This window comes from Cervus elaphus, chromosome 25 (assembly GCF_910594005.1).
Source record: "Cervus elaphus chromosome 25, mCerEla1.1, whole genome shotgun sequence".
Lineage (NCBI taxonomy): Eukaryota > Metazoa > Chordata > Mammalia > Artiodactyla > Cervidae > Cervus > Cervus elaphus.
This window is the reverse complement of record NC_057839.1, coordinates 61,868,223-61,895,000: the sequence shown is the minus strand read 5'-3', so window position 1 is coordinate 61,895,000 and position 26,778 is coordinate 61,868,223. Positions and strand designations below refer to the sequence as shown.

The window sequence follows — 26,778 nt, the reverse complement described above, 5'->3', positions numbered from 1 at the left end:
GCCTGGTGGGCTGCCGTCTATGGGGTCTCACAGAGTCAGACACGACTGAAGTGACGTAGCAGCAGCAGCAGCCTTATAACAAACATCTCAAATAAGTATCATTCTCCCCAATTTACAGACAGATATCAGATAAGTGGAATTTCTAAAGGACCAGGATATTTCTCAAGGTCACACACTTCGCAACAGGCAGAGCTGAGATTCAAATCCAAAACCTACCAGTTCCAAACTCCATTGTCTTAAACATTACCTGGAGTGAGTGAGTGAAAGTCGCTCAATCATGTCCGACCCTTTGTGACCTCAAGGACTGTACTCCATGGAATTCTCCAGGCCAGAATACTGGAGTGGGTAGCCTTTCCCTTCTCCAAGGGATCTTCCCAATCCAGGGATCCAACCCAGGTCTCCTGCATTGCAGGCAGATTCTTTACCAGTTGAGACATCAGGGAAGCCCAAATATTACCTGGACCACCTCCTAAAAATTAAAGGGGGTAAAGAATCCGCCTGCCAACGCAGGGGCCATAGGTTCAATCCCTGGTCGGGGAAGATCCCATATACTGTGGAGCAACTAAGCCCATGTACCACAACTATTGAGCCTGTGCTCTGGAGCCCAGCAGCTGCAACTATTGATTCCACATGCAGCAACTACTGAAGCCCTCGAACCCATGCGCTGCAACAAGAAAAGCCACTGCAATAAGAAGCCTGCCCACCACAACAAAATAGCACACCACAACTAGAGAGCAGCCCTGCTCTCCACAAGGACAGAAAAGCCTGTGCGGGAATGAAGACTTAGCAGAGCCAAACGGAAATAAAATTATTGAAAAAAATTAGAGCTTCAGTATTTGGGAGCATGTACCTCATGCAAACAGCTGACTCATTGGAAAAGACCCCGATGCTGGGAGGGATTGGGGGCAGGAGGAGAAGGTGACGACAGAGGATGAGATGGCTGGATGGCATCACCGACTCGATGGACATGAGTTTGAGTAGACTCCAGGAGTTGGTGATGCACAGGGAAGCCTGGCGTGCTGTGATTCATGGGGTCACAAAGAGTCGGACACGACTGAGCGACTGAACTGACCTGACTGATGATATGACAGGCAATTCAAGAATCCTAAAAACAGAATGAAACAGTTTTTTTTTTTTTTTTTAACATTTATTTATTTATTTTTAATTTGGGCCTCATTTGTGGCAGGCAAGATCTTTAGTTACAGCAAGTGGAATCTTCACTACAGCATGCGGAATCTACTTCCCAGACCAGGGATTGAACCCAGGCCCCCTGCATCGGGAGCATGGAGTCTTAGCAATTGGACCATCAGGGAAGCGTCAGATTGACACTTTTTTCCTTTAAATGTGGAATGTCAAAATGACAGCACGTCTCAACAGGTGGAGACCATCATCTCCACATCAGAGAGAGAAGGTTAATTGCTAAATTTGGAGTAAAGCCGGTAGTCAATTCCTTGGGCAGATCTTCTCAATAAAATCTTGCTGAGAGCTACATTCTCAAATCAGTGCACAAGACGAAGCAACAATGTGTGACAAGTTTTCAACTTCCTCAGCTCTTGAGGTACTAAACAAACAGATGTTTCTGAAGACTAGGGCTTATGAAAACCACTTTACTGTCAACAAATTAGGCAACATCTTTGCTGCCTGCTGCTAACGCAGCAATCTCTTAAATTTAAAATTCTATGATAGTTTCTCCTGGATAAAGGGGAATTAGCATATATTCACATACCATGAAACAAACAACAACAACAAAAAAATCAAAGGTTCCTTGTTGAAGATAGGCAACATTCCTGGTAGAGCTGAGCTGCAGTGTTGGCTTAGCCCAAGGAATGTTTTCAGTTTTTTTTTTTTTTTAATAAACAGTAGTTTTGCAATCCTGCTCTGTTTCTTTCAACCCAAGAGAGTCCCCAGACCCTCCCAGCTCCATTACTCTGAGACTGCTCTAAGTGCTCAGGATCTTGGTTTAAGTTTTATGAACCACTTCTTGGACAGAGGCTACCATCTCTAACTTGGGCAGCTGTTACCAGCTTCCACCGGTTTCAACCCATTCTCCATGCAGCTGGCAGAATCATGCTTCCTTCCAGAACATCACTTCCTTGGGGAAAACCATCTTCCATGTTCTATCGCCCACTCAACAAAACCCAAAATCTCCACCCTGCCTGCTCACGGAATGGTCACATCTGTCTGCACTTTTAACCAAGTGGGTCAAATGCTCTTTCTTTTTTGTCAGTTAAAATATCACTGGCTTCCAATCCTTTGACATGAGCCTAAACAGACAAGTATAAATTTAAGTAACTTGGTAAAAGCTTCTGGATGTCCAGCACCTGAGCAAAGATAAAATGGGCTTGAAGGATACACAAATGTCTTCATCAACAGTCCCTTTTACATCTTAACACAGTTACACAATTATACAACTAAGAGACTAATGGCTGTGCATCTTTTGGGCAATGTATTCATCTCCTGCTGTTCCCTGTTCAAAAAAAACACATCTATTCAAATAGTCACTGGTTTCTACATCATCTATACTCAGTAAAAATTTACTGAGTATTTCCTGTCATACATATGTTATCCTTATATCACTGCTCTTCTTTTGACAACTACACAATATCAAAAGTCCCATCTCCAGCCCCAGCAGTGGGTCCAGAGACACATTAAGTTGCCCCCTGTGAGAGGCAAATTGATTTGCGCTTTCTTCCATTTCATTGTGTCAATTTCCATGTGGTTCTCTAGCCCATATTAGGAAAGAGACAAATGTGATGCTATGCTGATACATTGTTTTAGCCCCTAGTGAGAGGAGCCATTTTATAACCCTTTGTAGAAAAATTAAGAAGGAGACTTCAATGAAAAAGTCATCTGTATCAGGAGCAAAAAATATATAAGCTTCACCAGTAACAGCTTGCAAGATGCTGTGTAAGATGCTTACTTACATTTCGCATTTAATCTTTAGAAAATCACAGAAAAGCATTATCACCATTTGTGCAGATGAGAAAAATAAAATTCAGAGAAATTAGGAAAAGCAGGCAATACAAAAAACACAATGACAAAATTTAGCTTCAACTTACGGAACTACAAATTTCACCTCTCAAATGTACACATTTAAGAAAAAGGCTATAAAGATAAAAGAAAACATAAAGAATCTTCTATACTTATTATATTTACAAAGATTTTCAGTTTTTTACCAATTAGAATATTGTTTCAAAATATATAGTTAGTTATCCTTAAAAATCTGTTTTGCAATGCAAAACATCTAAATAAAATTTTGTATATTAATTATTTTTAGATGTAAAACTAATAACTAGTATTTTTGATATGTTACTTTAGAAAGAACACAGGCTTTGAGTTTGATGCAAAAGCATTAAGAAGCAGGAGTTGATTTATGTCACTGAGTGTGTTCTGCCTACGTTTTCCTCTAAGAGTTTTACAGTTTCTGGTTTTACATTTAGGGCTTTAATCCATTTTGAGTTTATCTTTGTGTATGCTGTTAGGAAGTGTTCTAATTTCATTCTTTTACATGTAGCTGTCCAGTTTTCCCAGCACCATTTACTGAAGAGACTGTCTGTGTTCCATTGTATATTCTTGCCTCCTTTGTCAAGTCAAAACAAGATCCTCTATGACCCACCTCCTAGAGTAATGGAAATAAAAACAAAAGTAAACAAATGGGACCTTATCAAACTTAAAAGCTTTTGCACAACAAAGGAAATAATAAGCAAGGTGAAAAGACAACCCTCAGAATGGGAGAAAATAATAGCATATGAAACAACTGACAAAGGATGAATTTCCAAAATATACAACTCAATGCCAGAAAAAAAAAAAACAACCCAATCAAAAAGTGGGAAAAAAAGACCTAAACAGACATTTCTCCAAAGAAGATATACAGATGGCTAACACATGAAAAAATGCTCAACATCACTCATTATTAGAGAAATGCAAATCAAAACTACAATGAGATATTACCTCACACCGGTCAGCATGGCCATCATCAAAAAGTCTACAAACAATAAATGCTGGAGAGGGTGTGGAGAAAAGGAAACAGTCTTGCACTGTTGGTGGGAATGTAAATTGATACAGCCACTAAGGAAGACAGTATGGAGATTCCTTAAAAAAAACTAGGAATAAAGCCACCATATGACCCAGCAGTCCCACTCCTAGGCATATACCCTGAGGAAACCAAAATTGAAAAAGATACATATGTCCCATTGTTCATTGCAGCACTATTTACAATAGCTAGAACATGGAAGCAACCTAGACGTCCATTGACAGATGAGTGGATAAAGAAGTTGTGATATATATACACAATGGAATATTACTCAGCCATAAAAAGGAACACATTTGAGTCAGTTCTAATGAGGTGAAAGAACCTAGAGCCTATTATATGAGTAAAGTAAGTCAGAAAGAGAAAAATAAATATCATATACTAATGCATATATATGGAATACAGAAAAATGATACTGAAGAATTTATTTGCAGGGCAGCAATGGAGAAACAGACATAGAAAATAGACTTATGGACATGGGGAGAGGTGAGGAGAGGGTGAGATGTGTGGAGAGAGTAACATGGAAACTTACATTTCCATATGTAAAATAGACAGACAATGGGAATGTGCTCTATGTCTCAGGAAACTCAAACAGGGGCTCGGTATCAACCTAGAGGGTGGGATGGGGAGGGAGATGGGAGGGAGGTTCAGAAGGGAGGGGACATATGTATACCTATGGCTGATTCATGTTGAGGTTTGACAAAAAACAACAAAATTCTATAAAGCAATTATCCTTCCATTAAAAAAAAAGATAAAGGAGATGCCCTAAGACATACATCAAATATTGATAACTATTAAATAATTTTAGTATCTACACAGAATTCTGAAGAAAGTTGGCTATTGCTTATTCCACAGAAATCTAGAATAATGTTTAATTGTGCTATACAGTGAATGCTTGTGTTCACCCAAAAGTCATGTTATATGATGAAACCGAATCCCTAATATGATGGTATTAGGAGGTGAGATCATGAAGATGGAGCCTGCATGAAAGGGATTAGAGCCCTTACGAAGAAGACCCCGGAGAGCTCCCTTGTCCCCTTCATTATGTGATGACACAGAATGAAGACTATGGTCCAGGAAGCAGATTCTTGCCAAATAATGTATTTGCCTGTGCTTTGGTTTTGTGCTTCTCAGTCTCCAGATATGTGCGAAATAAATTTATGTTGTTTATAAGCCACTCAGGTATGGAATTCACTTAACAGTAGCCTGAACAAATTAATACAATGTGATAACTAGTATTTTATAGACTTTGTATAATTTGTCCATTGGCAATTTGCAAGAGAATACTGAAGAGTTATTTTAGATGCGTTTAAAGGCAAAGATAATTATATATTATTGACTCCCATGTGTCTCAGCAGTAAGGAATCCATCTGCAATGCAGGAGATGCAGGAGACTTGAGTTTGATTCCTGGGTCGGGAAGATCCCCTAGAGAAGGAAATGGCAACCCACTCCAGTAAGCTTTCTGGGAAAATCCCATGGATGCAGGGACTTGGTGGGCTACAATCCATAGTGTCACAAAAAGTTGGACACAACAGAGCAACTGAGCACACAATATACTATTATGTAAGAATAAAATCAGCAACACATTCAGATGAAGAACTTCACAACTGCTACAATCATTGGGAGGGGACGTGGGAAGACGCAGAAAATCAGTCCAAAGATGCTTTATCTCTAGGGCGAAAATGGACTGGTGACATTTAGAAGGCTTTGTTACAGAATAATTCAAGATACCATTTAAGACACAATAACAGAGTTGCAGTGAGGCAGTTTAAATGTGTACTTGGAGGAGTGAAGATACTTGGGTTCAGACTTCCTTGGTGGCACAGTGAAATAAGAATCCATCTAGCAATTCAGGGGACATGGATTCCATCCCCTGGTCCAGGAAGACTCCACATGCCACAGGACAAATAGACCCATGGGCTACAGCCCCTGAGCCAGCACTCCAGGGCCCACGCTCTGCAACAAGAGAAGTCGCCACTGTGAGAAGCCTGCACACTGCAATGAAGAGTAGCCCCTATTCTCTGCAACTGGAGAAAGCCTGAGTGCAACAAGGAAGACCCAGCACAACCGAAAATGAATAAAAAAATAATAAAAAGATACCTGGCTTCAAAATCAATATTTGGTGATGACCTGTTGGAGCTGAGAAAGCGCATTTCTCACTCTGAATCTCAGTGTTCTCATCTACAAAATGAGATATTAATGAGACTTATTAACTCATAGGATTAACTAGGAGTAAATGGCATGACCCATATAAACCACTTATTATTGGATCTGGCCTACAGAAATTACTCCACAAATATTACATAATTATTGTTGAAATTATCACTATTATCATCATCTTCAGAAGACAGTGAAAATACGAGAATAAGATCAATCACAGTTCCATAGCACAGAGGACTTCAAACCAACAGACCTTGGATACCAGGGCACAATTGTAATGTGAAAACTAACAAACATGCTTTTGATGCTTTCAAACTGTGGTGCTGGAGAAGACTCTTGATAGTCCCTTGGACTGCAAGGAGATCATACTAGTTAATCCTAAACAGAATCAACCCTGAATATTCATTGGAAGGACTGCTTCTAAAGCTGAAGCTCCAGTATTTTGGCCACCTGGTGGGAAGAGCAACTCATTGGAAAAGACCCTGATGCTGGGGAAGATTGACCACGGGAGGAGAAGGGGGCAACAAAGGATGAGATGGTTGGATGGCATCGCTGACTCAATGGACATGAGTTTGAGCAAGCTCTAGGAGATGGTGAAAGACAGGGAAGTCTGGCATGCTGCAGTCCATGGAGTCACAGAGAGTTGGACATGACTGAGCTACTAAACAGCAACAAAACTGGAATGAATTTTAAAATGTAATATCCTGATCTGGCAAGCTCAGCATTATATATAATATTTGATGTGTACAGTATAGAGTTGAAAATGTGTATAGATTAGTAAGACTGGTAGTTTGCCAAAAAAACAGGAATGAGAATAACAGTAATGGAAGTACTGTATACTCATTCATTTTTTATTCATTTAGCATTGACTGAACTGTTATCATGTGCTGGCCACTGCTTTGCCATACACTCAGAGGCTTTGCCCTTGGGGGATTACTTAGAGGTGAGGCCCAGCACCTACTTCTAGTAGGCTGAGGAGGCTCACAAAGTCTCAGTGTAGTGGAGGAAGAGGCAGCAGCTTTTGTCTAGATTTTTAATATAAAACTGCATTTAACTTAAAAAATTAAATTCTTAAAAATGAAAAGTTATTCAAAAGCTACTTTTTAATTGAATGGCAAAAGTATTCATGGGTGGTAAGAATCTAGAATCTTATGAATTTGAGTAATTTTTACTATTGGCTACATGACTGTTGAGGAATGTGTGTATGCATATATGCAGGATAAGTTGCTTCAGTTGTGTCCAACTCTGAAACACTATGGACTGTAGCCCGTCAGGCTCCTCTGTCCATGGGATTCTCCAGGCAAGAGTACTGAAGTGGGTTGCCATGCTCTCCTCCAGGGGATCTTCCCAACCCAGGGGTCAAACCCTCATCTCTTATGTCTCCCGCATTGGCAGGCGGGTTCTTTACCACTAGCACCACATGGGAAGTCCTATGCTTTTGTACAGAAATATCTAAAAGGGCTTTCCATGTGGCACAGTAGTCAAGAATCTGCCTACCAATGCAGGAGACGTGGGTTTGATCCCTGGAAGATCCCCTGAAGAAGGAAATGGAAACCCACTCCATTCTTGCTTGGAAAATCCCATGGACAGGGGAGCCTGGCGGGCTACAGTCCGTGGGGTCACAAAGACTCAGACACAACTGAGTGACTGAGCATGCACATACGTACACACACATCTACATAATTTGAAAAAAAACTTTTTGAAAAACATTAAGTACTTATTTAATTATTTAATATGTCTGGTTTCAAAAATGACATATTTTGGCATACTTCTTTAAAAATGGCACTATTTGTTTCAATATCATATCCTATAGGATACTAAGAAAATGCACAATATGTCTTACTTTGGGAAACAATTATGTTCATATATGATTTCTTTACTTAAGAAACCTCAGTGAATGTTTTTAAATAAATACATTTCATTCTGACAAAAAGTATGTGACTACTTGACTTAAATTTCCTCACAGCTAACTCATTTAACCAGATCAGCATTTTCTCTAAAATAAGCCTTCTCCAAAATAAGACTTCTTTGTAAGTCTGGAAAAGACTTTTAGACTCTATTTATAGAACTGCTGGTAAATTGGCTCACAGAAGTTAGCTAATGAAGAGAATGACCTTTGAAAACATTTATAACATTAATTCTTTTTGTTTCCCAATCTCCAAAATGCATCTGACTTTTGAAGAAATTTGTTTGCAAGAAACTCAATAGTTCATCTGCTGGAAAGAAACAGCATCTTCTTATGTGGAACTAGCATTCTTCACATATATTTATTACATTTTGTCTTTTTAAATATATATTATTCCACTCAGAGTCTTGGGCATCTATATTATAAAAATATTGGTTTACTAGTTGTCCTTATTCTACAGTGAAAAATGACATCACTCCACTCAAATCTACTTCTTAGAGTCAAAGCTATAGATTATTTTAATATGTGAATCCAAGCGCAAGCACGTATGTATGAAAAGTAAAGCTGGCTACAGAATAAAACTTTTGAATGGAATACAGATGGTTACAAAATAAAATTTATTTTCTCTAAAATTTTTCATAATGTAGCTTCTTCTAATATATATAAAATCATTAATTGAAAAGCATTTTATTTATTTTCTATTACTGCATAGAAAATTACCACAAACTGAGTAGCTTAGAACAACACACTTTTTTTTAAGTTAACAGCTTTGTGGGTTTTGTGAAGTTTAGGCATGGCAAGGTTGGATCCTCTGTTCAGGTTCTCACAAGGTCATCATCAGAATTTCTACTGGCCTACTTTCCTTTCTGGAGGTTTTGGGCAATAATATGCTTCCATGCTCATTCAGGCAATGAGCTGAATTCAATTCCTTTTGGTTCTAAGACTGAGGTCCCCTTCTCCTCACTGACTGTCCATTGGGGATCACTCTCAGTATCTAGAAGCCCCATGAGTTGCCATTAAAATCTTTAGGTCCATCTTTAAAGCCAGCAAACGAGAAGCTATCATGTGTCAAACCTCTCCAGCTTTGAAATTTGACTTCCTTTGTCTCTGATCTAGATCATTGTCATAAATCATCATCATCATGTCTTCTAAGGGTCAAGTCTCCTTTAGAAAGAGTTCATAAGAGTTCAAAAGATAGAAAAGGTAGAGGAACCAGAGATCAAATTGCCAAAATCTGCTGGATCATCAAAAAAGCAAGAGAGTTCCAGAAAAACATCTATTTCTGCTTTATTGACTATGCCAAAGCCTTTGACTATGTGGATCACAATAAACTGTGGAAAATTCTGAAAGAGATGGGATTACCAGACCACCTGACCTGCCTCTTGAGAAACCTGTATGCAGGTCAGGAAGCAACAGTTAGAACTGGACATGGAACAACAGACTGGTTCCAAATAGAAAAAGGAGTATGTCAAGGCTGTATATTGTCACTCTGCTTATTTAAATTATATGCAGAGTACATCATGAGAAACGCTGGGCTGGAGGAAGCACAAGCTGGAATCAAGATTGCTGGGAGAAATATCAATAACCTCAGACATGCAGATGACACCACCCTTATGGCAGAAAATGAAGAAGAACTAAAGAGCCTCTTGATGAAAGAGAAAGAGGAGCGTGAAAAAGTTGGCTTAAAGCTCAACATTCAGAAAACTAAGATCATGGCATCTGGTCCCATCACTTCATGGGAAATAGATGGGGAAACATTAGAAGCAGTGTCAGACTTTATTTTTCTGGGCTCCAAAATCACTGCAGATGGTGACTGCAGCCATGAAATTAAAAGACACTTGCTCCTTGGAAGGAAAGTTATGACCAACTTAGACAGTATATTAAAAAGAAGAGACATTATGTGTCAACAAAGGTCCATCTAGTCAAGGCTATGGTTTTTCCAGTGGTCATGTATGGATGTGAGAATTGGACTATAAAGAAAGCTGAGTGCCAAAGAATTGATGCTTTTGAAGTGTAGTGTTAGAGAAGACTCTTGAGAGTCCCTTGTCCTGCAAGGAGATCCAACCATTCCATCCTAAAAGAGATCAGTCCTGGGTGTTCATTGGAAGGACTGATGTTGAAGCTGAAACTCCAATACTTTGGCCACCTGATGTGAAGAGCTGACTCATTTGAAAAGACCCTGATGGTGGGAAACATTGCAGGCAGGAGGAGAAGGGGACAACAGAGGATGAGATGGCTGGATGGCATCACCAACTCGATGTACATGGGTTTGGGTGAACTCTGGCAGTTGGTGATGGACAGGGAGGCCTGGCGTGCTGCAGTTCATGGGGTCACAAAGAGTCAGACATGACTCTGTGACTGAACCGAATATAAGATTGACCAACTATTATTTGAGTTTGATTTCTCTCCCATTATGTTCTGGCTGCCCATGAAAATCAAGGGATATGAGTAGACATCTGTTTTAAATTTAAGTAGACATCTGTCAAATTCCTCAGTAGCACTTGAGAAAATCCCCCACGTGCTCTGAATGAAAGCTAAAACATTCTGAGGCAAGGAATTTCTAGGAGGGTTAATAGAGTCCCATCTCCAAAACTTTGCCAATGATTCCAATGATTTCCAAAGGAAGGGACACCTGGGCCAATCTGAACTGATCAAGAAGACATTCAAAAGAATGTGAGCCCTGTGCTGGGTAACTAGATCCATAGGAGCAGGTGACCAGCTGAAAGAGGTTGGTTATTCTAAATGGAAGGGATCACATACCTATGGCCATGTAAGATGGGAAAGTGGTGTATTTATGAAATGGCAGAAGTGAGGATGGGTCCTTCACGGACATCTAATCTATGTGTTATGCAGTTCAGTCTCATACTATATGGAGGATGGATCTGGGCAAGATGCAGGCAAAGAGATGAGTTAAAATGCTGCTCCAGGGGTCTATGAGTAATTCGACAAGGGCATGGGCACTGCAGGGCCCCATTCTGGCAGGGGACCAGGTGGCTCCTAGGGCAGCCAAACTAAGACCAACTCGACAGGTCTCAGCCTGAGGAGTGGGTGAGAAGCAAGTAGCTGTGACAGGCCAGAGGGCAGAAGCGGGCTATTAGCCAGAAGGATTTGGTCATGACCCTAAATAAAGGCCCGCCTCTATACAAATCAGATTCCTGACTCAGAACTGCCTGGTTCTGGGGAATTAGGGAAGAAGGTATGGAAACTTTCAAGTGGTAGGACAGAGAAGGATCCAACAGTTTGGAAAGGTTTGGACTGAAACTAGTGAGGAAAGCTGAGAGAGGAAGGTGATAAGGTACATAGAAAAGTCTATGAAGAGTTTCAGACATCACAATGTTCCTATTTGCAGCTATTTATACCCTAGATTCAAGGATGCAGAAGTTGCTTTGCTGCAACAATAGTTATCTCCAGATTCTCCAAATTCTGAGTGCTCTCATTCATGATTTATAATTTGATCGACTATTATAAAGTTGGCTGTTACGGGATTCCAACATGGCTCAGTGGTAAAGAACCCACCTGCCAAGGGGACATGTGGGTTCAGTCCCTGGGATGGGAAGATCTCCTAGAGAAGGAATTTGCAACACCCCAGTATTCTTACCTGGGAAATCCCTTGGACAGAGGAGTCTGGGAGGCTACAGCCCATGGGATCACAAAGAGTCAGATGCTACTTAGTGAGTAAACAACAACAACAAACCGAGTTGGCTGTTGTTAAATGCATACTAACACCATCTTTTCATTAAGTTTAAACTGTCAATGTACCTATCAGGAAAGAGGTCTTAGGAATAAGATCGAGCAATTTCCTAACACCAATCAAGACAGAGGAGAACCAAACTATACATATGTCACTTTTACCATTTATGTAAAAAGTAAAATCTGAAAACAATTTTGATTTTGTTTCATTTCCTCTAAGAAACTCTCTTACCCCTCCCTAGTATCCCCAAGAAGTAGGAAACAATATCACAGATTTCTTTGCTTGTTCTCCTCTTTCAAAAACTGTTTACATTCTATTTCATTTATTTTTAAACATTCCCTTTGATGTGCTAACTAGGTTAGTCTATCACCCTTAATAAAGACTTGAATTGTTAAAGGTGAATCTCTGAAGCTGAGCAAACAACTAGGTTATGACAAAAAAAAAAAAAAAAGAACAGTGGAAGTATTGGATTGTCTGCAGTGAAATATCAGTAAGTTGCTTATATTATTCAAATGCTGATTCATACATTAGACATTTTCAAAATATAAAATAATCAAGCTTGAAAAAGACATATCACTATATATAGCTACAAAGCAAGGAGAAATAATTAGATGCCATCTGCACTAAGCACTATTATTTCATATATATTTAATAAAGAATTATTGACTATGTATCACAGGCTGAGATAGGAATACAAGATATAGTATAAACGATCACAAGTTGTCATGGGGTAATTTTTCTGTCTACTTTGGTAGTTCACTGATGTATTCTATTCATGAAATATTAGACCTCAGAAAAATTATCAACTCAATCAAATCAAATGAAGGAGGAGAAAAGATTTTAAGAATTTAAAAGGTAATCTCATGGATGCAACATCTAAATGCAGCCAGTCCCTAGTGGGAACTAACCTGGTCTCTGACTACCAGGAACCACAGTCTCTCTCTGTTGGACCACTCTGTATTACCACAGATTCCTCCACCAGCACGCAATCCACATGGCAACCATCTCCTAGCACAATCCATTAGGTATCAGAGATTTGGGGTCACCTAGTTCACATTCTCAAGAGTGCAAGACTGACTTCTTGCAGGCCGCTTACTGAATGAGTCACCCTTGGGTCAGATACCCATTTCTGATCCAATCAGAAGTTGGAAATTAAGACACAGTACACAGCATGGTCCCCCAGACCTGCTGCTACCAAGGGCTAGTGGTGGGTGAAACAAAATACAAGATGGAGAGTATGCAAAAGTATCACACAGAAATATCAGGAATATGAATGGAAATTGAACTGTGGTGTTGGAGAAGACTCTTGAGAGTCCCTTGGACTGCAAGGTGATCCAAATAGTCAGTCCTAAAGGAAAGGAGTCTTGAATATTCATTGGAAGGACTGATGCTGAAGCTGAAACTCCAATACTTTGGCCACCTGATGTGAAGAACTGACTCACTGGAAAAGACTCTGATGCTGGGAAAGATTGAAGGTGGGAGGAGAAGGGGACAACAGAGGATGAGATGGTTGGGTGGCATCACTGACTTGATGGACATGAGTTTGAGTAAATTCTGGGAGTTGGTGATGGACAGGGAGGCCTGGCGTGCTGTAGTCCACGGGGTTGCAAAGAGTTGGACACGACTGAGCGACTGAACTGAACTGAACTGAATGGAAAAGGTGATCTGAACAACAGTGAAACAATGGGTTTCAAAACAAATGAAGATGCAGATGTCAATTTGACAGTGTTTATGGACCTAAAAATCCTGACAGACTTAGCTTTTCAGATGATGTTCACCACTGAAGAAACCTCCTCTGATATGTACAACCCCCTGTATTAAATCAAATACACACTTACAAATATTATTTTTCTCCACATTTTAACCTCAACATCTTCAACGGGTCAACCTTCTGAAAAAAATTTCAAGTGGACACAAATTACTTCTCCTTTTTCTTGTCCATCCTGCTTTAGTTAATTGGGATGTTCAGACAAGTCTGTGATGAGTTGAAGAGATCACAATGGATCTATATCTGCAGCTCTACATAGCTTAGGCACTCAGATGCCAAAATAGATATGCTTTCACACACCCCAAATATGATTGAAAAGGATATTTCATAATAATTTAGTCTAACCACAAATGGTGCAATGATTTCCTTTGAAAGGTAATCATTGTTGAACAAAGAAAAGAACAGTGTTAAAAGACTAATGGCAGGTGGCTCTAACAAGAAACATTCCAACTACAAATTAACCTTACAGTGACGGAATATTTTAGAGCAGTGGATTCAAGGATGTTTTCATTCCTTGTGGCCATAGTTGGTTAAGACTCTTAAATTCATGTTTCTGCTTCCTGGGCAGAGTGGCCAAAGACCCCAAGACCAGGAATCCCTGCCCATTTCCATCTACGAAGGGGCCATGTGACTAGTTCTCAACAATGGACTGTGGATGCAGTGATGTAACCAACAATGCAGTTGAACAGGAGGCCAAAGAGTATGGCAGGATTCTCAAGAGAGAAGATACCTCCCTGAAAATGTAGCATGTCAAAACCACAATATAGAACAAAATGACAAGAAAGTACAATGCAGTTTTAGAAATAAAATTCATCCTATAGAGCTTTATTTATGTTTCTTTCACACACACACTCACACACAGACAGTTCTGTTTTTAAATATGGAAACATGGTCCTTAGGCAGATAATTTATTTTGTGGTCAAGTGACTAAGTTTTGTTTTTAAATATTTCATAATCTCATACCAACCTGTAATCAAATAATTATTCTATCTACAAAATGTTTTCACACACAGAAATTGCATGTGTGGTTGATGTTTGAGAAGCAATCTTATAATGTAGCATTGTAAATTAGCAAACAATGCAAGTTAGATCAAAACGTTCTCTCTTTCATTTCCAGAACCTGCGACTCTTGATCATTTAGAAAAAAAGAACCAAACTGAGAGACTGTGACATAGCACCTCCTCATTTCCAGCAAACTCACTAAATGCAAAGCGTCCTTTTTGTGTAAAACGACACACAATTTGCATTCAGAGCAAGTGCTCATTTTGTGAAAAGAGATTCAAGCACAATTCACCTCGGACACCTTTTGAACATCTTAAATCGGGTTGGTCACGATTCCTTTCCAACACCTGACTGAGTGTTCTAATGCCACTGCCACGCTTGTAAGGAGAAGATAAACACCGCAGTGTCCCTCCCCTGGCAGCACAGAGCCCAGCCCCGAGGAGCAGAGTGCCCAGTACCTGACGCTGCTCATGCTGCCCGTCTCCGATCCAAGCTTGCATCGCTCCAGCTGGCTGGCGACGATCTGGCGTTCTGCCTCCAGTTCTCGGGTCAGCCTTTCAAACTGTAATTCCTGAAAGAAAACCACCAAAAAGATAAATTCTATCAGCTATGCGGAAAGTGGAAATCAGACCAAAAAGACAGGACGGTCAAGGGGAAAACTAGGATTTTTCTCAAGACGTCCAATTTGAGAAGCAGAGGTTGCTGATGTGGCCTTGAAGAAAGGATGAGAATTTTAGACAGACCTGAGTTCATATCACAGCCCTGGAACCTGTCAGTCTCAGGGCCTTGAATGAGCTGTTCAGTTTTTCTAAGGATTATTTTCAGTACCTGTAAAATGGGTTTACAGCACTTATTAGGTTGAGGTGAAGATTAAATGAGACACTGACCATGAAGAATAAGCCTGTGGTATGTCTGGCAAATGTCCAGGACCCAACAGATATCGATACTCCTGTCACAGAAAGGGAAACACATAATAAAGAAACTATTTTTATATGATTTGGAGCATTGTGTTTAGTCCCTACTGGCCATCTAGTTGTCTCAATATACTAATTTCATCTTCATATTACTTACATATTGCAAATGAAGGGAAATAATGCTTTTAAAGCTCCATGTTTCATTCTTTATGTTTCAGTAGAACAGTAAGGACAATGAGTCTAATTACAAAAGGTCTAATTACATGGTGAATTGAGAAGTGAATAACCTTTGCGGTACTTGATACATCACCTTATAAAACAGCGGATGGAATCAAGGAAGAGTGTTTCTATAAAGCTACCTAAAATCCACTGTGTAAAGATTACTTTTAATGAAAAATGTGTGTCAATATGTCAATGATTTTGACTGTTTCAACTACTGCACTCTTATACCATATTTTAATCTTTATGTTTTATTTTTCCATATACTTTAGTTTTTTAATAAACATAATTATAGCAAGTCATATATTTTATCTAAAAAAATTCAGAAAAGGTTTTCACAATATCACAATTTACCTCTTTTAAAAAACAAATTATTTGCACATTTGTGTTTTGGAGAATGGGAGAACTTCTAAGAATGCTGAAAAATACTGAAAAAGAGGGTGGGGGTCAATTTGGGAGAACAAAACTCCCAACATTACAGGGATTTGTCTTCCCAGAAAAGATGAGTTCATTTTATTTGCTACCATGGGATGCTCTAGAGTGAAATCTTTAAAAAGTAGGACCTGTCTGTCCTCTAAATATATTAAAAATACCCTTGCTCTCTTCCACAAGAGCAGATTTTTTTGTTTGTTTTGTCTTCATTTTATTTGTTTTTACTTTGGTTATGCAATGGCGATGGTTTCTTTAATTTTTTTAGTACTTTACACTTTTCAAAAGTTTCACACATAATTTCACATAATCCCATTTTTAAATCCCCTTCCCACATAGTGGGGGCTTCCCAGGTAGCTCAGTGGTAAAGAATTCACTTGCAGTGCAGGAGATGTGGGTTCAGTCCCTTGGTCTGGAAGATCCCCTGGAGAAGGAAATGGCAAACCACTCTAGTATTCTTGCCTGGAAAATCCCATTGATCAGAGATCCTGGTGGGTTATAGTCCATGGGGTCACAAAAGAGTCAGCCAAGACTTAGGGTCTAAACAACTCCTATGGTGACCCTCCCCCTCTCCTTTTCCCCACAGTTACCAAATAATTGCAAATATTTTCTGCCACTGTGAGAGTTGATTTTGTTTTGTTCATGACTTCTTTTGCTGTGCAAAAGCTTTTAAATTAAACTAGTTCTCATTTGTTTATTATTGTTTTTAATTACTCTAGGAGGTGGATTAAAAATGAGCTTGCTGTGATTTATACCAAAGAATATTGTGTTTCTCTTTAAGAGTTTTAATAATATCCTGTTTGTTTTTTAATGTTTTTTAGTCCATTTTGAGTTTATTTTGGTGTATGGTGTTAGGGAGTGTTCTAATTTCATTCTTTTACATGTAGCTGTCTGGTTTTCCCAGCATCACTTACTGAAGAGACTTTCTTTTCCTCATTGTATATCCCTCCCTCCCTTGTCATAGACTAGGTGGCCATAAGTGTGTGGGTTTATCTCTGGGCTTTCTATCCTATTCCACTCATCTATATTTCTTCTTCTTGTGCCAGTGCTGTACTGTCTTGATTACCATAGCTTTGTAGTATAGTCTGAAATCAGGACATCTGATTCCGCCAGTTCCTTTCATTTTTCTTTCTCAAGACTGCTTTGTCTAGTCACTGTCTTCTGTGTTTCCATACAAATGTTACAATATTTTTGTTCTAACTGAATGAAAAATGTCATTGGTAATTTGACAGATATTGCAGAGAATCAGTAGATTGCTTTGGGTAGGACAGTCATTTTTACATTATTGACTCTTCCAATCCAAAAACAGGGTGTCTCACCATCACACATACAGGGTGTATGTGTCATCTTTGATTTCTTTCATTGGCATCTTATAGTTTTCTAAGTACATGTCTTTTGCCTCCTTCAGTAGGTTTATTCTGAGATATTTTATTCTTTTCATTGTGATGGTAAATGGAATTGTTTCCTTAATTTCTGTTTCTTATCTCTTGCTGTTAGTGGATAGAAATGCAAGACATTTCTTTGCATTAATTTTGTATTCTGCAATTTTATCAGATTTATTGATGAGCTCTAGTAGTTTTCTGGTAGCATCTCCAGGATTTTCTATGTATAATATTATGTCATCTGTAAACAGTAACAGTTTTACTTCTTTCCAATTTGGACTCTTTTTATTTCTTTCTGTTCTCTGATTGCCGTGTCTAAGATTTCCAAAAGTATAATGAATTATGGTGTTAAGAGTGGACATCCTTGTAATCTTACAGGAAATGCTTTCAATTTTTCACCATTGAGAATGATGTTTGCAGTGTATCTATCATATACGGCCTTTATTATGTTGCAGTAGGTACCCACTCTGTGCCCACTTTCTGGAGAGTTTTATAAAAAATGGGTCTTGAATTTTGACAAAAGCTTTTTCTGCATCTATTGAGATGATACTATGATTTTTATTAATCAGTTTATTAATATGGTTTAATCACACTGACTTATTTGCATATATCAAAGAATCCTTGCATTCCTGGGATAAATCCCACTGGATCATGATGTATGATCCTTTTAATGTGTTGTTGGATTCTGTTTGCTAATATTTTGTTGAGGAATTTTTTGCCTATGTTCATCAGTGATAATAGCCTGTAATTTTCTTTTTGCTATATCTTTGTCAGGTTTTGGTATCAGAGTAACTCTGGACTCATAGAATGAGTTTGGAAGTGTTTCCTCCTCTGTGAATTTAGAAAGAATTTGAGAAGATACGTGTTAGTGCCTCTAAATTTTTAACAGAATTTGCCTGTGATGCCATTTGATCTTGGACTTTGTTGAAAGGTCTTTAATCACAGTTTCATTACTGGTGATTGGTTGGTTCACATTTTTATTTCTCACTGGTTCAGTCTTGGACAGTTGTACTTTTCTAAGAATTTGTCCATTTTTTCCAGGTTGTCCATTTTATTGGCCTGTAGTTGCTTGTAGTAGTAGTCCCTTATGAGTCTCTTATTTCTGTGGTGTCAGTTGTGACTTCTCTTTCATTTATAATTTTATTATCTGGGTCCTCACTCTTCTTTTTCTTGATGAGTCTCTAATATGGCAAGACAATATGAATTAGGATTTATAAACCTTCTTGGGCTTCTGATAGAACAAACACTAATCCTGGGTGTGCTTGCTGGAGACTGTGGCCTCACCGTGTACTTTCTTCTCACCATTTTTATGGGAGGAGCGAATTAGGAGACTTTTTTTTTCATGCAAACTGCCTTCCAAACATATAGTCACAATATCCAGTGCTCTTCATCTGTACAGATTTATTTCCATCTGGCATCATTTTTCAACTGTCAGAAATACTTCTTTTAATATTTCTTGTAATGTGGCTCCTTCAGTGATTAATTCTTTCTGATTTACAGCCTAATAAAGTTTTCATTTTGCCCTCATCTTTGAAAGACAGGTTTGTTCCACTGTCTTCTCTTGCACTTAGTATTTCTAACAAAACAATCCAAAACTATGGTATTTCCTACCTTCGTGTCTTTGAATATAGTGTGTCTTTTTTGTTCTGACTCCATTTGAGATTTTTCTCTTTATCATCAGTGTTGGATAACTCCTTATAAAGTTCTTTGCAAGTAGCTTTCTTTGGGTTTCTTATACTTGGGGTTCATTTGGCTTCTTGGATCTGTGAATTTATAGTTTCTATCAAATATAGAAGTTTTTCAGCCATTAACGCTTCAAAAAAATTTTTTTTCTTCCCCTCTATGTGCTCTCCTCTGTTGACTAAAATTAAGTGTACATTAGGCCATTTGGAATTGTCCCACATTTATGGATTCCTTTTTCACTTTTAAAAGGTTTTTTGTTTTTTTTTATCTTTGTGTTTCACATTGTTTGGTTCAACTGGTGTTTTAAAGTTAACTGATCCCTTCTTCTGCAATATCTAATCTACCATCAATCCCACAGAGTGCATTTTCAATCTTAGATACTAATGAATCAAAGACCTCTAGAATTTTAATTTGGGTCTTTCTTATATCTTCCATATCCCGACTTATGAACATATGGAATACACACATAAAAAATATTTTGCTATCCTGATTTGCTAATTCTAGCATCTGTGTCAGTTTCAACTGATTGATTTTTCTCCTCAGCATGGGCCCCATTTTCACTTCTCTGCACATGTGATCTCTGATGGAACATAATACATTTTTAATTTTACCCTGTTGTGTTTTGGGCATCTTCATATTCCTGCAAATGCCTTAAGCTCTGTTCGGGGACACGGTGAAGCTACTTGGAACTAATTCGACATATCTGAGTCTGGTATTTAAGACTTGTTAAGGAAACAGAACATCATTTAGCCCAGAGTTAATTACTCTACCCTACCTAGGCAGACCTTTCTGTGTACTCAATGGTCTGTGAATTGTGGGATTTCCCAGCTTGGCTGGAGGGTGTAAGCACGCATTTTTGGTCCCAGTGTGAGCAGTAGGTACTATTTCCTACCGTCCTTTCAGGTTAGTTCTTTCCCTGCTCTCGGGGGCTTCCCGCGCGTACATGGGCTTCTCAGTTCTCTGCTGCATAGCTGAAGGGGGCCCTCGACAGATCTCAAGGGTTTTCTTTCTGTGCAAGAATCACCTTTTTCCTATTTCCTCTGCAAATTCCAGCCACCTTTACTCCCTTACTCAGTACCTCCTCCCCAGCTCAGGGAGTCCTCAGGGCTCTGTCTGGGTCTCCCCTTCTCTACTGCTGCAGGGAACCTCTCTCAAGGCAGTAAGCTGGGGCAACTGTAAGGCTCACCACATTCGCTTTTGTCTCTTAAGAATCTTTTTTTTAGTTTTTTTTTTTTTTAACTGAAGTCCTAGGCGGCTCAGATGGTAAAGAATCCGCCTGCAGTACGGGAGACCAGTGTTTGATCCCTGGGTTGGGAAGATACCCTGGAGGAGGGGATGGCAACCCAGTCGAGTATTCTTGCCTGCCTGGAGAATCCCATGGACAGAGGAGCCTGGTGGGCTACACTCCATGGGGTCACAGAGAGTCAGACACGACTGAGCCGCTAAGCACACACACGTATTGTATGGACGGAAATAATACATGCCGTGTGTTTGCCAGTCTTGTATAAGTGATAACAACTCTACTATTATATATTATGAGAAGGGCATGGCAACCCACTCCAGTATTCTCACCTAGAGAATCCCCATGGACGGAGGATCCTGGTGGGCTACAGTCCATGGGATTGTGAAGAGTCAGACACGGCTGAGCAACTAAGCACATAATTAATTTACAATATTGTGTCAGGTTCAGGTTCTCAGCTAAATGATTCAGTTATAAAACAATATATATATACATACATAATACATATATATATGCTATAGCTGCTATATACATACATACATACATATATATATACACACACACACACAAATACAATCTATGTACATAACGCACATATATCTTCCTGACCCAGGAATTGAATCCTTGTCTCTTGTGTCTCTTGCATTGGTAGGATGATTCTTAGTCTCTGTGCCAGTGCCACCTGGGAATCCTTATACATAATCTATATATATAACGTGCACACACACACACACACACACACACACATATAGGTTTTTGTAACATACACACAATGCATTTTTGAGAAATAAAAGTTGTCTTATAGAGTTTTGCTTCTTTCACACATACACTCACACATTCATAACCATACACACTATAATATATAAAATAGTTAACCAACAAGGACCTGCTGCACAGGCAACTATATTCAATATTTTGTAATGATGTACAAGGGAAAATAATCTGAAAAAGAATATACATATATACCTACTATACTTCAATAATTTTTTTAAAAGAATCACTGTCCTTTATTGCCTAAAGTTCAGTGTTTTGAAAACTGGTTTTCCTAATTTTTTTGTATATATATATATTTTTGTTGTTGTTGTCTTAGGTGGGAAGGTATTTCTAGGCAGTTATTTTCTTAGCTGAAATGTTTTTAAGAATTAACTATTATTCCATCATGAATGATTTGTAAATGCTTTTTTCCTACTGTATTTAAAAATTCATATTACACATATTACTAAACAGCTAAATAGTTAAGTTTTTACCCATTTTCTTAAATATTGCTAACTATTACATTATTAAAAATAGAGCTAATTTTGGGTTATTTGTTCCTTTTGACTGAATGACTTTTTAATTGAAATGGCATTTTCTCCATTTAGGAAATTGAATCAATTCATTGCCTTTTAAAAAATGTCCCTTCCATAAATGTTTACTTTGTCATTGCATATGTGAAACAAGGAATTAAGTGAATTTTTCTTCTGTGTTTTTCTATGGAATACATACTATACGTCAAGGTTTTCAAGGAAGAAGGAGGCTTCTCTTCTGCATCTAAAATTCTATATCTTATTATTAAAGTAAGATAAAAATAATAATAAAATTGGAGGAAAAATATTTATTGAGGACTTACTACTGATTGCATTACTAGTCAGCATATAAGGAGGAAACATCTCCTGCTGTGTTGCCATTGTATATCATATCTAGGACAATCCGGGCTCATCATAGGTTCTCAATAAATATTTGTTAAATAAATGTACCTGCACTGAGCTAAGTGCTTTACATGTATTGCCTTGTATAGGGGGAAAGGGAAGGTGAAAGTCAAGACTCTCTGCAACCCCATGGACCATACAGTCTATGGAATTCTAAATACTGGAGTAGGTAGCCATTCCCTTCTCCAGGGGATCTTCTCAACCCAGGGATGGAACCCAGGTCTCCCACATTGCAGGTGTATTCTTTACCAGCTGAGCCATCAGGGAAGACCAGGAATACTGGAGAGGGTAGCCTATCCCTTTTCCAGGGAATCTCCCCAACCCAGGAATCGAATCAGGGTCTCCTGCTTTGCAGGTGGATTCTTTACCAGCTGAGCCACCAGGGAAGCCCTTGTGTAAATATGACAAAACTGCTCTTTCTTAGGTTCCGTTTTTCTTTCTTCCTTTACAAATACACTAAGGTCATTAAGATCAGAGGATCAGTCTTGTCTATGAAAGAAGTTCTTCTTTCAAAAGTAGGAAAGAGAATGAGATCAAAGATGATGTTTTAGGAGATCTGGATATAGAGAAGAGACAAGCTGAATGAAATAATTAATATTGGATGGTCTAAATATTCCCAGTACTGTCAATTATTTTGTTTCAGAGACCACAGCCATCCATTAACGTAGAGAAGACATATGATGTCAGTATAAACTCTGAGGTTCATTAACTTTCATATTTACTCATCATTTAAATAGTTTTTATTTGTACAAACTCTAGAGATTGGGTTCTGAAATGCCTTACTGCATTGTCACTTATTTTATAGTCAATTCTACTTTATCCCAACCCAAGCACCTAAGGAAGGGCTGTTTTTGCCACAGAATATGGTTGGGGATGGAAACTCTCAATGGAAACTGGACCTACTGTAGTTTTATGCTTTGACATGAAAACTGACCTTAGATTTGGTAACTAGAAGAGCTGCAGCTGAGGAGCTCTCAAACATGGAACACTCCTATGGTCTACGGCATCTACAGTGTCCTCCAAGGCATCATCACAGCCGTGAAGGAGTTTCTATTCCAGGAGGAGGTGGATTCCACCTTGTGATGTGGGTGGAAAGATAACCTTTCCCAGTTCTAACGCATTGTAATGTCTGGAGGGAGAACAAACCTCCCAGGACTGAATATTTCCTGGTATTAGATACGTTGAGATGAAAGAGCATTCAAGAGAGGGACATTGCTTATAAGGCCTGGTGGGTATCCTAATGGGAAAAATAAACATAGATATATTCAGTGAAATGTGTAATATTAGTTGTATGGAATATGTGAGATTAAGTTAATTCAGTGAAGGTGATACTGTAAAGAGATACGAAAAGAATGGTGAAGAAAGCTCTTTGAAGGTTATCTGGATTTGAAGGGTAGAGGAACAAGAGATACCAGCAAAAAAATACAAGAGTAATCGTAAAACAGAAGGCCAGTAAGATGGCCTTCTCCTGGTAGTTTCAGGGGAGAAGTGGTGATATAAATTGGGCTATAAAAGATGATATACCAAAAACACAGGAGACAAAGGCAAAAACAGACAAGTAGGACTAAATCAAAAGAAAAAGTTACTTTTCCTTTCAGCAGAGGAAACAGCCAAGAGAATGAAAAGGCAATCTACAGGATGATAGAAAATATTTAAAGGGGTTAATTTCTAAAATAAGTAAGGAACTCATACAACTCAATAGTTAAAAAAAAAAAAAAAAAGAAAGAAACCAGTTAGAAAATGGGTAAAGCACTTGAAAAGATATTTCTCCAGGGAAGACACACAAATGGCTAACAGGTATTGTGGAGTGATTGGCCTCCAACTAGTGGAAATGAATGAAAAATAAAAAATAAAAAAGGCAATTCAACATCACTACTGTCAAGGAAATGCAAATACAAAACCACAGTATGATATTATCTAATAACTGCTGGGATGGTGAGTATCAAAGGGCAAAAGATACCAAGTACTAGCAAGGGTGTAGAGAAACTGCACATTGTTGATGGAAATGTAAAATGGTATGGAGGTTCCTTAAAAAACCCAAAAACAGAACTACCATATGATCTGGCAATCCCACTCCTGGGTAAACATCCAAAAGAAGTGAAATTAGGATCTAAAGGAGATATCAGGACTCCCAAGTTCATTGCAGCATCAGTCACAGTAGCCAAGATAGGGAAGTAACTCTAATGTCCCAGAGACAAATGATGGATAAGGAAAATGTGGCATACACAAATAAGGCAACATTAGTTAGTTAGTTCAGTCGCTCAGTCGTGTCTGACTCTTCGCGACCCCATGAATCGCAGCACGCCAGGCCTCCCTGTCCATCACAAACTCCCAGAATCTACCCAAACCCATGCCCATCGAGTCGGTGATGCCATCCATCTCATCCTCTGTCGTCCCCTTCTCCTCCTACCCCCAATCCCTCCCAGCATCAGGGTCTTTTCCAATGAGTCAACTCTTCACATGAGCTGGCCAAAGGATTGGAGTTTCAGCTTCAACATCAGTCCTTCCAATGAACACCCAGGACTGATCTCCTTTAGGATGGACTGGTTGGATCTCCTTGCAGTCCAAGGGACTCTCAAGAGTCTTCTCCAACACCACAGTTCAAAAGCATCAAGTTTTCGGCACTCTGCTTTCTTCACAGTCCAACTCTCACATCCATACATGACCACTGGAAAAACCATAGCCTTGACAAGACGGACCTTTGTTGGCAAAGTAATGTCTCTGTTTTTTAATATGCTATCTAGGTTGGTCATGACTTTCCTTCCAAGGAGTAAGCATCTTTTAACTTCATGGCTGCGGTCACCATCTGCTGTAGGTTTATTACTTGACCATGAAAGACTCAGTTGTTGAGTCAAGTCCAACTCTTGGCAGCCTCACAGACTGTAGCCATGCAGGCTCCTCTGTTCACAGATTTCTGCAGGCAAGAATACTGGAGTGGGTTGCCATTTCCTTTTCCAGGGGATTTTTCCCACCCAGGGATCAAACCTGGGTCTCTAGCATTGCAGGCAGATTCTTTACTATCTGAGCTACCAAGGAAGACCTTAGAAAAGAAAAAAAGTTATACTATTTCTGACAACATGGATGAACCTGAAAGACATTATGCTAAGTGAAAGAAGTCAGTTACAGAAAGAAAAAAATTTTTATGATTCCACTTACATAAGGTATCTAAAATAGTCAAACTTACAGAAGCAGAAAATAGAATGGTGGTTGCCAGGGCCTAGGGAGTGGGGTAAATGGGAAATTGTTCAAGGGTATAACGTCTCAGTTATAGAAGCTGAACAAGTCTTGAGAGTGCCTATATTTAACAATAGTGTTAAAATTAACTTAAAAATTGTTAATAGAGCATATCTCATTTTTAGTGTTTCTATCACCCCTTCCCCCCATAAAAGGCAAAGAGATAAAAGGACGCTTTTTGAGGTGATGGATATGTTTATATGCTTATTACTTTTATTGTGGAGAAGGAAATGGCACCCCACTCCAGTATTCTTGCCTGGAAAATTCCATGAATGGAGGAACCTGGTAGGCTACAGTCCATGGGGTTGCAAAGAGTCAGACACGACTGAGCGACTTCACTTTCACTTTTACTGTAGTGATGGTATCCTGGGTGTATGTATATGTCCAAACTCATCAAATCGTATACATTAAATACATGTATTTAAAAATGCAAATACACTAAATTCTTTGTAAAATAATTATAGTAAAGAAAAGTTCTAAAAAAAAAAAAAAACACCCAAAATGTGATTTAGAAACTGTTCAGGGGAATTAGGATTTCATGGGAATTAAGAACAGTAGGTGATCACTGCAGCGTTGTCTATAATAGCCAAGACACGGAATCAAACTAAGTGTCCACTGACAGATGAATGCATAAAGATGTGCTGCATATATATACATACATATACACATACATATGTATATATATATAATATTAATATATACCATGAAATACTACTATCCATAAAAAAAATGAAACAATGCTATCTGCAGCAATATTTATAGACCTAGAGATTTATCATACTAAGTGAAATCACACAGAAAAAGATACATACAATACCACTTATATGTGAAACCTAAATAACTGTTACAAATGAACTTTTATTTGCAAAATAGAAACAGACTCACATACATACAAAACAAATTTATGGTTACTAGAGAGGAAGGGCTGGGCAGGGGCAGGGATAAATTAGGAGTCTGGGATTAACAGATGCAAACTACTATGTATAAAACAGATAATCAACAAAGACCTATTGTATAGCACAAGGAACTGTCATAACCTCTAATGGAAAAGAATCTGACAAAGTACCAATATATGCACATGTATATGTATAACTGGGCTTCCCAGGTGGCTCAGTGGGTAAAGAATCCACCTGCAATGCAGGAGAGTGCAGGATATTCAGTTTCAATCCCCGTGTCAAGAAGATCCCTTGGAAAAGAGAATGACAACCTACTCTGGTGTTCTTGCCTAGAGAATCCCAGGGACAGAGGAATCTGATGGGCTACAGTCCACAGGGTCGCACAGAGTCAGACATGACTGAAGTGACTGAGGACAGCGTATGCATAACCGAATCAATTTGTTGAACACTTGAAACACTGTAACACAACTGTACTTCCCCCGCAAAACATCTGATGGGTGGATTAGAGGGCATCCTATGATAAAGAAAGTTTTAA

The 26,778-nt window shown here is 38.7% G+C and overlaps 1 protein-coding gene across 2 annotated transcripts in view; it reads right to left on the bottom strand.

The window, feature by feature from the left end:
* Positions 1-26,778, bottom strand: part of CTNND2 (catenin delta 2) — a 1,061,406-nt gene that overhangs the window by 646,337 nt on the left and 388,291 nt on the right. For both annotated transcript variants that reach the window (XM_043887623.1, XM_043887624.1), the window contains exon 3: positions 15,017-15,129. In XM_043887623.1, coding sequence (XP_043743558.1) covers positions 15,017-15,129 — 113 coding nt within the window. The remainder of the gene's footprint in view (positions 1-15,016; positions 15,130-26,778) is intronic.